We start from the raw sequence: 13,261 nt of genomic DNA, 5'->3' as shown, positions 1-13,261 counted from the left end.
GTAACCCTACACGACTCAGCCTCAGCCTCAGACCAAACAGCCTGCACCTCGCGCTGTAGAATATTTACAAAAGTCTGCCCACTCTTACTGTAATTGCACATCCTAACCTGGTGCACTGTGGATGTGGCTGGTGTGTGTCCAAAACACACAAACCCACACACATACCAGAGCATGTGTCTCTCCCCCGTCTTCACAAAACCATAATGTCAGAAATATTTCTGTTGCTCTCTTAATACATGATCATTACACTTTGGTGAGATGGCTGTCTGAGTAAGCGTTTCGGAGGCATGTCCCGACACTGTCTTTTTGTCTCGTCTGCCAACTGTCTCTGCTCACACTTTGCAATTATCTGAACCCACACTGCAGTACTCCCCGCTCTGGGCTGGGACCGGAGTATTAACTGGAAGCCGTTCCTCCCAGTGCCCTTCACTCCTCCACGTTGATCCGTAATGGCCGCAGCGAGACGAATGATGTTCATGGAAACAAAATGACGTTTTTAGCAAATACTCTATAAATGTAATAAGGGTTTAATGTCAGGGAGGAAAGGAGGAGAGACAGAAGGGGAGAGAGACCGGGGGAGGGATGAGTACGACAACAAACAAAGGTCCTCAGTCTTTCACAGCGTGAATTAGGCTTTTATCAGACAACAGTTACTATGTATCTTGCGATACTTTGTTGCCGTCTGCCCTGGGGCAGTTCAAAGCTCACTTGTTAATAGTAAAATAACATGAAACGCTGATTGGTGGACTGTGGCGGGAGCTTGTTTGTGGAAGAAGTTTTTTTTTTTTTTTAGAAAAGTCGGCGTCCTGTTCCTCCGGCCTGGGCGCCGAGCTGGTGGAACTCGAGAGGTGTTGAGGTCTTCTAGAAGTTTCCAAAATCTCAAGCATATCAACAGCAGCTCCCTGATGCAGATTGAGAGAAATGTCATGTGAGGCAGAGAGAGTGTGCATCTGACAGTATCACTCACACAGCAGAGAGAGACCTGGAGTGTTCTGATTGGCTGATTTGGCATTAGTATTTTCATATATAAGTTTTTTGGGTTTTTTTGTCCTAGAACTTTTTGACTTGCACATGTACAAGCCAGAACAGACATCAGGCAGAGGGAATGGCATCAATCACCTTTTTGTAGCTGCCCTCCATTACCCTCCCACCTCCCCTCTCCCCCCTCACCCCAAATATCCCACATAAACCCAATTACTCACCATGTATTGCTGTAAGCACCTGTTCTGCTTTGATACAAAATTTAATTCTACAGTTCATTTTCTTTTTTTCTTTTTTGAGAGGCAGAGAAAGAGGTTGAAAAGGTTTCATTATGTCTGCTGCAGGCGCTGCAGTTTTAAATTTAAGTAAAGAGATTATGTGTTTCCCAAAGGGACCCTGACTCTTCTACAAAGAAAAAGAAGGAAAATAAAAAAAGAAGAAGAAGAAGAAGTGCAGCTGCGTTCCCTCTTTAGTTCTTCACTGAGAGAGACAATCTTGTTGGCCTAGCCCGGCTCTACTGGCTCCTTTTTAGAAAAACTGCCAGCCAGCATCCAGCGAATTAGAAGACCAGTTACCTCACAGCTACTTTCACTGAGTTTTTTTTTTTCTGCCCCGATGTTTGTGACACGTTCTACAGAGCTGGAGGAACCATTACGGCAGGAACCGGCTTCTCTTACGTGAGAACAAATTCCTCCTGAACGGCCGTTTGAAATGAGAGTCTGAAATTCTTCACCGTCTACAGAAGAGACTGCAGCTTTCCTGTCATGACTGGGTGCATCGCTTTTTTTTTTCTCTTTTTTTTTTCACCTCGGTCTCGCCAACACACAGGCACAAGTACCTGAAATTGCTTTTTTATCCCCAAAATGCCTGGAAGGTTTTGTCACAAAAGTAAAAGGAGAAAAAAAAAAGGCAGTGATTTTGTCTGAAATCAAATCCGTGGCCTGGTGTTTGAGAGGAGACAGATGTCTCTGCTGGACCAAGAAGGTTGTAACGTCCTTGTAGAGGTCTACAAGTTTTGGACGGGGTAACTCACCTTGACGAAAGTGAGGCCTCTAAGCACACACACAAACACACACACACGCACAGACGTACTCGAACACAAAACAATTTTTGGCCTGTGCCGTAATGTTTCCTAATGACTGTTGTCTCTGTTTATTCACAAACATCTCTCCAGCTCCCTCACTGCTAATCTCCTTCAGCTGCAGCATTAACGTCTCTGTTCCTCATTTCCTCTCACCACTAAACACCTCAAAGCCTGCGGTGCTTCTTATTTTTGTCACCAGTGTGACACAAAAAAAGGAATGCTGCATATAACCCTGTGTCTTCAAACTTTTTACTACTCCGCCAGTTTTGCATGTACTGTTTTGCTGTTCCGTTGGGGAAAAAAAAAAAAAAAGTGGGTCAAGACAGCGTGTACTGGGTATTATTCTGGGGGATTTGTCTCAAAGCGAGTTCCTTTTCTCCCTGCAGAGACCTGTGCGGTGAACAATGGCGGCTGCGATAGCACCTGCCATGACTCGGTGACGGGCGTCCGCTGCAGCTGTCCTGTTGGCTTCACCCTGCAGCCGGACCGCAAGACCTGTAAAGGTAAGACACATCAGCCGACACTCCGGGCCACGATTGCCCTCCACATGTTCACCTGTCGACCGATGGATTCACGGATGGCTCTGACAGAACTTTGTAGATTTTTTTTTTCTCCTGAACTTTTTTTTTTTTCTTCATTTTTTTCAACCTCCCGGAGGATCGTCTCGATATAGAGGTTTTCAATTGTGTTTCTGTTTCTGTCTCTATACCAGAGACTGTATAAAAGTAAGGGACCCAGAAACAGTAGGTTGGTACAAATGGAGGCCGTGTTAGAGAGACAGATGGAAAGGTGCTGGAAGCCAGTAGAAATGGAAGTGAATAGAAATAGAAATGATCTAAGAGTTTAGAAAAATTAGGTATTCTTTTCTAAAGATTTTCTAAAAGAGGAAAAAAAAGTGTATTTTATTTTACATGACATTTTTGCGACAATGTGTTTGCCAGACGAATGCTTAATAATGTTAGAAATAGGGCTGACAATTTAGGCTATCTTAGTGAGTTATTGCAAATTACTTTTACGCCGTTAATTAATATTTTTCTGACGTGCCCTGAACGCATCGTGAAGCAATCAAAGAAACAAAGCAGTGAAGTGAAGAGAAAACAAAAATAATTGCAAACGGATCAAATTAAACATTAAAGTTAAATCATGGACATTTCCATTTCTCACTGAATACACTGACTATGTATCTCAGACCTGGGCAAACTGTGGCCCTTGGGCCAAATACGGCCTGCTGGGTTTTCTAACCCGGCCCATCAAACACTGGTAAAAAACCGATGTCAATCCTTCTGTTTCATACATTACAACAAAACTGTAGTTTCAGTTGATGCCAACGACAGACATGAAATGTGTCAAATCATCTTTGAAAATGTAGGTTTATTGTTGTACATTTTACTTCTGCATTCTACTTTCAAGCAATACTAGCTCGCCAGTCAAATTTTGATCCTTATTTTAGCCCACGAGCCAAGATGTTGGCCCACCCCTGTTTTACATATTTACAGTCAGTGTACACGTAGGTGTACGACCAATCCCATGACACGAGTTTCTCCTGTTTGTAAGAAGAATAAGAGGTTTGTTTTTTCTGCCTCCTCTTTGTGGGAGGATTATTCTGAACTCAACCTGCGTGAAGCCAAACGTTTTGTTTATTTTTGTCTAATAAGAACCAAATCTTACTGAGGATTTTGTTAGGACAAAAAAACAAACGATGCTGACAGCTTCGGAGGGAGCGAGGGCGATCTCTGAAATCTCTGCGCTTCATGTGGGTCACAAAGTTACACTAACATCCGAGGAGTTTGGTTTGAGAGGAGAAAAAGAGGACAATAAAACAAATCCAGGCCGCACTGGCACAGGACGGCGGGAGCTCGCTCCGGGCCAGACACTTCTGAAGAACAGGGATGGAAGATGGAAGAAATGATTTTATTCCATTTGACTTGCATTTATTTTACTCAGATGGTGAAGACTCCCTCAGGAGACAAATGCCTCATTTGTGATGATAATTTAGACCTAATTAGATCCACTGCCAAACCTACCAAGGCAGAGCATCATCAAACGCAAACATCCACAGATGATATATCGACTGCGCACTGGCAGCGGCAGTGAAACTGCGTAATCAGGCTGATGATTTAAAAGGTCTTTACTGCGTGAGAGCTGCAGCTCGTTACAGCCAGACTCAGACAGATCTGAGCCATTGTGAAGGACATTAAGAAAATACCTGATGTTTATTTCTGCTGCCGGCAGGACGTTCACGAAAAACAGACACAACACATAATTAGTCCTCCCTCGTGCTTCTACCACAGAGTTCAGCCTCAACCGCTGTTTATCACGTGCTATTAAAGCTACTGTAGTCGCTCGCAGAGACGGTTCAAGTACGTCCGTGGTGATTCTGGACTTTCTCCCGGTTCTGCAGCGTGTCTGCCTGCTTCTTTGTTGTTTTTGTTTTTGTTTTTCTTTCAGCTGCTGGATGTACTGTAGCCATGTTTTAGCAGAATTAAAATGTTGCAAAAACTGATCCGTAGCTAGGGTTGTTCTGGTGAATATATCAGAACATTTAGCTGCTAATGAGCCAAAAAAACAACTCCTTGGGGAGTTAGTGGAGAGCAAAAACAGAACCTACTGTAAAGTACATGATACCCACTTAATGAATTTTTAACATTAATCCTTGTATATTAGGAAAAGCATTGTAAATGATGCAGTTTAACTGATTAAAAAGTTAAGGCAAAAAAAATGTAGGTAGGTCCAGGGGTAGCCCCAATGTGCCTGTTTTATAGCTCTTCGTATTACTGAGTACCCTCGAACCCCCCTCTTCGTATTACTGAGTACCCTTGAACCCTAGCTCTCAGTTTCAAAACCTTTGACGACCCCTGACCTATATATTTTGATGATTCCGTCCACAGACATCGACGAGTGCCGTCTGAACAACGGAGGGTGTGATCACGTGTGCCGTAACACGGTGGGCAGTTTCGAGTGCAGCTGCAAGAAGGGCTACAAGCTTCTGACCAGAACCCGTCGGGGGAAAGCCCCCCCCCGGGTTTTTCCCCCAAAAATAAAAAAAAAAAAAAAAAAAGGTACTTACCGTAAGGAGGTATTTACACATTTAGTTTTGTACAGTATTGTTCTAATTTCTCTCGAGCAGGAGTTGCACCAGGCACCGTTGCAAAGTCGGCCGGCTCTGGCTAGCCTTAAGGTTCTGTACTTGTAAACGTTTGTTTCAAGGTTGACAAAAAAAAAAAAAATTCACTTTCTAAACTGATCTCAGATCAACTCTTCCGGCTGAACAAATACCCTATCACGGCAGTCACTCCCCCCGTCCTCCTCCCTCTCCCTCCCCCTCCCCCATGCCATTTCTTCGTCTGAATGATCCCAGACATCTAGCAGTGTTTAAGTTACTTCTCTTTTTTTAATTTAACTGTCAACCATTTTCACCCTCAGCTGAACAGTCAGCAGTCGTGTAGTTTTTTTGAGAGCCTGTACGTTTGTGCTGTGGTAGAAAAGATCAATCGACTGAACCAACAGATCAGTGATGACCGTGAAACAATCAGGATCTGGAATGTTTGTAGAAGCAAAAGTAAAAAAAACGAAACAGTTTTCCTGTTGGTTTTATGAGGGAGCACACGCTCCATTAGAACAGAAAACATTCTTTAACTTAAGCACTTGATCTTGTTTTCAGCAAATGATACCAACGGGATAAAACTGTGTTGCTTTTGAAGAATTCCTAAAATAAGTACAAAGTCTAAAATTCTTCAGCAGCAGCAACAAACCAACTTCAACTCAATAATCCCGTCGCTGTAGTGCCTCGGCCTGTTACTGATTCATCCCAGCTCAGGTTTAACTGGAGGTTTGTCTGTATGTTGTGAATATTGTTTCTACTTTTATATAAAGCCCAAAGGTTGTCTTCCATGTTGAGAACACTTGGTCTTCCTTCCAGACTGAGACGTTTCTCTGTGGCTTGTTTTTCTGATACATTTGGTGGCAGCCATCACTCAGCAGGAGCTGGGAGGACTCGCAGCAGAACAAATAAAGACTTTGCCATGGTTGAACACAGGTGTGAGGAATTAAAGCTCCGGCTTTAGAACCTTCTGCCTCTTGAAAGAGTCAATCCACTACAGAGACATCTGGTGAAAGAAGATCAGCAGACGAGAACTGAGAGCCCGGCTCCGTCTCCCTCTGCGTGGAAAAACACATGACATGCCGTTTTTCTTCTTCACATCTTTATAGATGTGGTCAATCAATATCCAGCTTGTTAACCATCACTGTCACGCCAAAGACTCGGAGTCGCTGCGCAGAATCCCGCCAGTCTGCATACAGTACACAAACATCACAGTGCGGTCAACAGGAATGCTCACTATGTCACTGTGCCTTGAAACCACTCTTGCTGTCACTTTGTAGCTATTTTTGGTGGGGCTCCTTTGTCTCATTATTTGGTGCCAAACAATTCAATGTTTACTTTTCCGCAATAACAGATAACTGAGAAAATGTGGCCCGTGCATGTAGGAATGCAGATGACAGCTTGTTTTTTGTGGCACCGTGCCTTCACTAACTGAGCCATGTGCTGTTTGGGTGCATGGGGGCAACATTCGAACAGTGTTGTCCTTGTTTGGTGATGTGTGTTTTGTCTGGAGCGGAGGGCTGTGATAAAGCCCACCTTTTGTTGAGTGAAGTGTTGCCAGGCTCTCAAACACACACACACACACACCACACTCACCTGCCTGCGTCTTGTCCTCGCTTCTCATTCCTGTCATTTTTTTTTTTCTCACCGGTGGGATAAGTTCCAGGTCTGGTCCAGTCCTGGTCCCAGCACCTGTCCTGGGGGAGCCACAGGGACAACCTTGGCACAGAGCTTGAAGTGTGCTGGCATCCACCCACCCCTGAGTTGATGTGACACTTTTGTTGCGAGCTAACAAGTCTGTCACCTACAACTAAAATTGACTTTTTATTACATTTTTTAACTATGTCATCTTTATTTTACCAGGTTTTTAACCCTCAAAAATGAACAAAAGCAAAATCAAAGCAAAAATTTAAACTAGCTTTTACAATTATCATTTTTTTTCTTTTCACAAAACAGGAAGAAAATTTTAAAGAAGAGGTTTTCAATCCTTAAGCGAGACAAAGAAGCAGGACGTGACCTCCTCCACAAGTTTATAACTTCCTTTACATTTTATGATATATTTTCTGAAGAAAACTGTCCTTAAAAAAAGCCTTTATTGCAAGAATGACCTCCGGTCTGGACCGTGTTAACTGGCGGTGCTGATGCGTTGCTGGTGTCGGGGTGACATCAGCAACATAGGTGTTTTCTGTGACTGCGAGGTGCTGAGATGTGTAAACTCCACTCAGGCTTTATCTTGGTTTAAACAGTCATGGTGTTTCTCTGCTGTCATTGGACCGTGGCCCAGGAGTCAGGACGGGACACGTCTCACATTCCTCCACCCTCAACACCCTCCAAAGTCTCCTTCTCATCTCCTTGTCACTCCTAATCCACATGTGGGCACTTAGGAAAGATGTTCATCAGGCTTCTTGTTTTCTACACTGAGGCACTGCAGTGACCTCGTCTGAATTTCTGCCGACCTCATTTCATTTCATTTTATTTTTTAGTTGTTTTTTTTAAGTCAAGAGTGGAGATTAAATGATGAGCAGAAGGACAAAGAGGAGGAGAAATAGATGGAAACTCCATCATTTTTCGTTTTCAGTCTTACGGCAGTGCAAGGTGACAATTTGACTCTTCTCACCTAATTTTTTCATTTTCTCCCTGCGTGTACATCACTGTCTGTCCCACCCACTGCATTCTTCACCGGAGCTCAGTAAATAAGGGTTGTAGCCCACGATGTCTTTGCACATCTCCTCTGCCGTGCAGCACAACACCAAATCATATAATGATAAGTTTCAGATTGACTCCTGGCGTCGCTCGCTGCAACATTTTTCTAAAGGGGAAAACTCAGTCACCACGCCTAATACCCACGGGGTTTTAGACTCTTTACCATCAAGAAAGAAGAGAATACGTTACACTCGATAAACTCCGTATGAAAACCTCGTCTTTAAAAGTCTGCGTCGCTCACTGCTTCCACTGCCGTTCTGAATCTCCTGCGGCCGACGAAGAGGACGTTTTTCTTTCCTGGAATAATGTGCGTGATTTTTTTCATTTGCGTTCACTTTTACACCCCTGGAGTTGAAAGATTTTGTTAAGATGTAAAAAGTAATTAATGGTTTATATTCTTGCAGGTGAGAAGTGATTTATTTTGATGATGTGTAAACACTGTGGGGGTTTTTACACTCTTAAACATCGACCTGAGGAGCTCTTTCAAAGGCTTGTGTGCTCTTTTGTAAACCTTTCACCTAATTAGCCTTTCATCTCGACGCCTTTTCATCTTCTTGGTGGACCGCCAGGTCATCACCTGAACGGCAGCTGTCACTGATCTGCACAGAGGTCGACTGTTGCCTTCAGAGGTCGAGGCACGGCGTGAAAATGTTAATCTGCGTTATTATCAAAGTATTGAAGATTTGCACAGACGATTACCAGCTCGTCTTCTCGCTCACGTCACGGTAACCTGTCATTTACCTGAGCAGTAATTGCTGTTAAAGTGCCGGTGTCATCTGTTTGACAGTGGCTGGCGCTGCCTCAGAACCCGAAGGAGGTTCAGCTGCAGCGGATGAAAGGATGAAATGTAAAATATTCCTGGGAAAATCCTTGGAAGCTTTTTTTATATTTTAAATTCGTCAATTACCCATTCAGCTCGCTAGTCGTAGCACATCCCTACTCTGTCGCGGCCGTTTCTGTCCAGGCTTGACACAGATTACTGCTGACATTAAAGGAAACTTTATACTAAAAAGAAAAAACAAAATAAAAGGTCATCACTCTTCTGGAGCTTTGTATTTCACTCCACTTGAAGTCTGTGCCAATGGTGTTTAAACAACTTCATGTGTGACTGTGGCCGGACCAGTACAATCATAACATAATTACCTAAAAAATAACAATAAATCCATGCCCCTCCCTTTGTTTTCCTGCAAATAATGAAGTATATTAGAAAACATTCATATTTAATTAAATATAATTTTAAAAAACATCACCAACAAGAAGAGTTTGTGCATTGTTTTCACTTTTAAAATTCATCAATGGGGCCGGATAGATCCCCGTAGCGGGCCGGTTTTGGCCAGCGGGCCGTATGTTTGACTGCCCTGGATAAACGCTTTGAAAAAGTTAGATTTTTATTTTTCTTGTAAAATAAGTTTGAAATTCTCAGTCAATTTTGCTGGGGAAAAGCTTCTGTGTGAAGGAGGAGACGGGGGAGGTGGGGAGGGGTTTGATCTTTCAGTTCCTATTATCAGCTGAAGAGCAGCCTCTGTTTTGACTCCAGCTGCAGCTGCTTGTTATTTCAAACATACTTTGAGAATTGTCATTTCAGAGCAGCAAAATGGAAAACTGCATAACGGCAGGAGTCAATCACCGTCCTCACCTCAGACGCAAGTGTGTTTTTTTTGTTGTTGTGATGCCTCTTGAACCACTGCCAATCATGACAAACAATGACTACAATGACTGCGGCCCCAATCCTCCAGAACATCTTGTGATAGCACTTGATCGTCCAGTTTGAAAATTGAAAACTTTGATGGTTGCTTCTTTCTTTTTTTTGTGAGGTAACGACGTTTCTTTTTATCTGTGCAGATATCGACGAGTGCTCCTTTGATCGGGCCTGCGACCACTTCTGTGTCAACTCTGCCGGCAGTTTCCAGTGCCTTTGTCATAAAGGCTACGTCATTTATGGCCTGGCTCACTGTGGAGGTGAGCAGCACAACTATTTCCCGCCGAGCCTATTTTCTTCTCGGCTAAAAAAAACAAAAAAAAAACACCTTGTCTGTTATTTCCTTTTTTTTTTTGATTGCCTGGAAAAATACATCCAACTACATTAGGAATAGATTGTGAATATCCAGTAAAATTCGTCTTGACAGCTTAAATAAAAGGCAGAAACAGACTTGTAGCCGCTGAGGCATTTTATAGAACTGCCTTTTCAAAAGAACATATTTGAATTTATTACTTTGTTTTTTTTTTCTTGCTTTTGATTTAGCCGTAATAATAACAGGGCTGCGTCTCTGGAAACTGGACACTGACTTATTGTGGTCACCAGCTGGAAAAAGAAAACAAAACATTTAAATAATGGCATTAGTTTTGTGCCAACCTATTAAATAGCTGTGATTTATTTACACGCCGTACTGTAAAAGAGTTCCAAATGTTGGCAGGAGGTATTTTGTTTTACTTGAGTGCCAACTTAATATGATATGGGTTATTATTATTATTATAGCATCAAAAAAAAAAAGAAGTAATGACTGGAAGTCTACTGGGAGAACTGCATTTCTGTAGCTAGCAAGTAGGGATTTATTTTTAAATAATCAATGGGAAATTTCCATGACCTGAAGCTGCATCTAAGGACGGAGCGACCACTGCAGACTGTGTGTGGAAGTAGGAGTGTGTGTTGGCAAGAATCCGATACGATACGTATCACGATACAGGGGCAGCGATACGATATATCGCGATATACTGCGATACTACAGGCACGTGATGTATAGAGGGTTTTTTTCTTAAAAATATACTGCGATACTACAGGCACGTGATATATAGAGAATTGCAGGAAAACACACAGTGCTGTTACATGGTTAACGTCAGGTTACTAACGTTGGGACATTTTGATTACATGGTTAACATCAGGTTACTAACGTTGGGACATTTTCCATTGATGTGGAGAGAGACAAGCGTATTTTGAGGTTAGATATTTTGCTGTTCACAAAATACAAAAACTGAACGGAAATAAACAGATGAACCTGGTTCCATCTGCGTTTTTAGATAAAGACTAGAATTAAACAAATGACAGATGTCTCTTTTTCAGCTCGTTTCGAGTTGTAAACATTGACTCTCGAATGGACTGAAATGATCTGAGGCAGGTGGCTGCCTGCAGGGCAGGGAATTCATCCCACAACTCTGGGAACACTGCACTTGGCACAAATGTAAAGTACAGATAATCTGTGGTTAATGGACCAAAGCTCGAACAAAGTGAATCTTTCTGCACCCTCCGGGGCAAAGTATGACCATGTCCCTCAGACATTAGCGGCTACGCCGTAACGTACCGCGGAACAGACGGCAGAAATGGCGTTTGGTGTCAGACTGAGGTGTTCGCAGGCACATCAGATCTGCCTGGCAGGGGACTGGAAAGAGGCCCGACACAGCACATCAGGATGTTGTGGCAGCGCTTTGATGGAGTGTGTATCAGCGGTAGGAATCTGATGCTGTCTCCAGCACCTCAGGGCCTCACAGTGGTAACAGCAGAGACAGAGGGAAGGAACAAAACGCAGTCAAAGTGTGAAAATGCTCGTGTTTCTTCAGCCTTTTGTCAGTAGCCTGGCGTGGATTCTGATCAGTAACGTTGCGACGGAATATTTTTTTAGAAATTAGTGCCGCGGTGAGTGAAGTGCCATGAGGTGTGTTACATTTAATTTCACCCTGGAAACTCTTCCCAGTCTCCTGCGTCTGCTGTCACAGTCTAATAAAGGCAGAAGTGCCTTTTGAAACAGTCCTCCAGTTTTTATGGGATCCATTCTGCAACACGCCGCCGTATTAGCTGTCACTTCGGGGATCAAAAGCTGCACAATCGCACGGCTTTTACACGCCATGATGGACGGCGTGGCCTCACTGAGCTGCTGTGAGGAGAACACGCTCAGGTGTAAATGACTCCGCCGCGCTGAGAGACTCCAGGATGAATGATTTCTCCGGCTTTTCGTAAGTGCTGTCGTAACTTTTAGATAACCTCGGAGATTTATGGCCGCGGCCCGCTGTACTTTCACACTCCTGGCTATAATACCCAAGGTTACGTGCGGTTTATTAGCCGAAATATAGCTGTCAAACGGACCAGAAACCTTTCCTCCGTGTTCGACAATAAACTCACCCTAAACAAACCCAATCAGGTCAGCGACCTGCTCTCAAGCATTGTGCCAAGGTCTGTCAACATTCCTCCCAAGCCAGAGTCTATCCAGCCATTCTTCTTGTCAGCTAGCAAAACAATCCACACATTTTTCGCTTATCTGCTGAGAAAATAGATGCAGTGCAGTTGCAACAAAATATCCGACTCTGTACGTAATGAGTTGATGTGCCGCGATCCGGCCCAACTGATCTGTTTTCTGTTTGCTGTTGACAAACACGAGAGTTAATTTAATTTAACATTTATCTCTTATTGTTATAAGTTAATGCGTTAAACATGTGCAGATTTGCCGAGGAGAAAATGATGATGGCGTTTTGACAGGGAGTTGTCAAGAGTTGACGAACAAGCGGAGTCCAGCGCATGACACAAAACAGTCGTCGAGTTTCATGTTGAATCATCTCGTTATGTTTTGAGGGTTGTTGTTTTTTTTTGTGTAGTTTGTCTGCTCTGCTCTGTGAGAGCGTGCAGAGGAAAGAACACAGATCTGGACAAAGGTCAGAATATATCTACTTAGTTACAAGAAAGGGAGGAACAAAGAAGTCAAAACAGCAGTTTCTGGCAGAGGAGCTCGGCTTCCATCAGATATTCATTAGTGTTCTTTGTCCTTTAAATCGTGGGCCTTGATGATGGAGGATAACAGTGCATCTCCGAGAAGCAGCTCCGGCTGGCAGAGCGCTGCTGATGAAGTCATCATCCTGTTCTGGGAGTGCAGAGGCGCACAGACTGTTTTTATTCAGGGTGAATAATTGAGTGAGACAAGGAAGAGCAGTTCATATCAGCAGCACAGATCATCTATCACTACCATTACCTTGTCGGCTTCCCAGTGTCTCCACCACCACCACAGAGCCTGGCAGATCTACAGCTCCACTCAATAAACACGTCTGGAACCTCAGTGATTTCAGTGGTTTGAGTTCAGCCTTGATTTTTGGAAAGGTGATTATAATTTATGGCCTTTTCTCCCCTGAAGAGCAGAGGTGTTTTGGACCATTGTATTAAGTGTGGTGAAATCAGTAATCAAGTATCACAAAGTCTCATTGATTCTTTTATTCCCAGCACACATTGAGAGACAAACACATCACCAAACTGCTGCTGGTTGGCTGCTGTGATTGGTTCCGAGCAGCCTTCGGGCCAAGGCAAAGTACAGTTTGTTGCAGAACATTTAGAGACAAAGAACAGTTCATAGACTAGTCCATACCTGTTGTTCATTTAGAGCGAACAATCAAACTAATCCTTGGTGTTGGGGACTGGG

General features: G+C 43.3%; 1 protein-coding gene across 1 annotated transcript in view; it reads left to right on the top strand.

Annotated features, from left to right (window-relative positions):
• scube3 (signal peptide, CUB domain, EGF-like 3) overlaps window positions 1-13,261 on the top strand; it is a gene marked incomplete at its 5' end in the record, with an annotated part of 53,876 nt that overhangs the window by 31,885 nt on the left and 8,730 nt on the right. The window contains 3 exons of the mRNA XM_025059151.1: window positions 2,452-2,568; window positions 4,954-5,065; window positions 9,700-9,827. Coding sequence (XP_024914919.1) covers window positions 2,452-2,568; window positions 4,954-5,065; window positions 9,700-9,827 — 357 coding nt within the window. The remainder of the gene's footprint in view (window positions 1-2,451; window positions 2,569-4,953; window positions 5,066-9,699; window positions 9,828-13,261) is intronic.

This window comes from Cynoglossus semilaevis, chromosome 10 (genome assembly GCF_000523025.1).
Source record: "Cynoglossus semilaevis isolate Cse_v1.0 chromosome 10, Cse_v1.0, whole genome shotgun sequence".
NCBI classification, from domain to species: domain Eukaryota; kingdom Metazoa; phylum Chordata; class Actinopteri; order Pleuronectiformes; family Cynoglossidae; genus Cynoglossus; species Cynoglossus semilaevis.
This window is presented reverse-complemented; position numbering and strand designations above follow the sequence as displayed.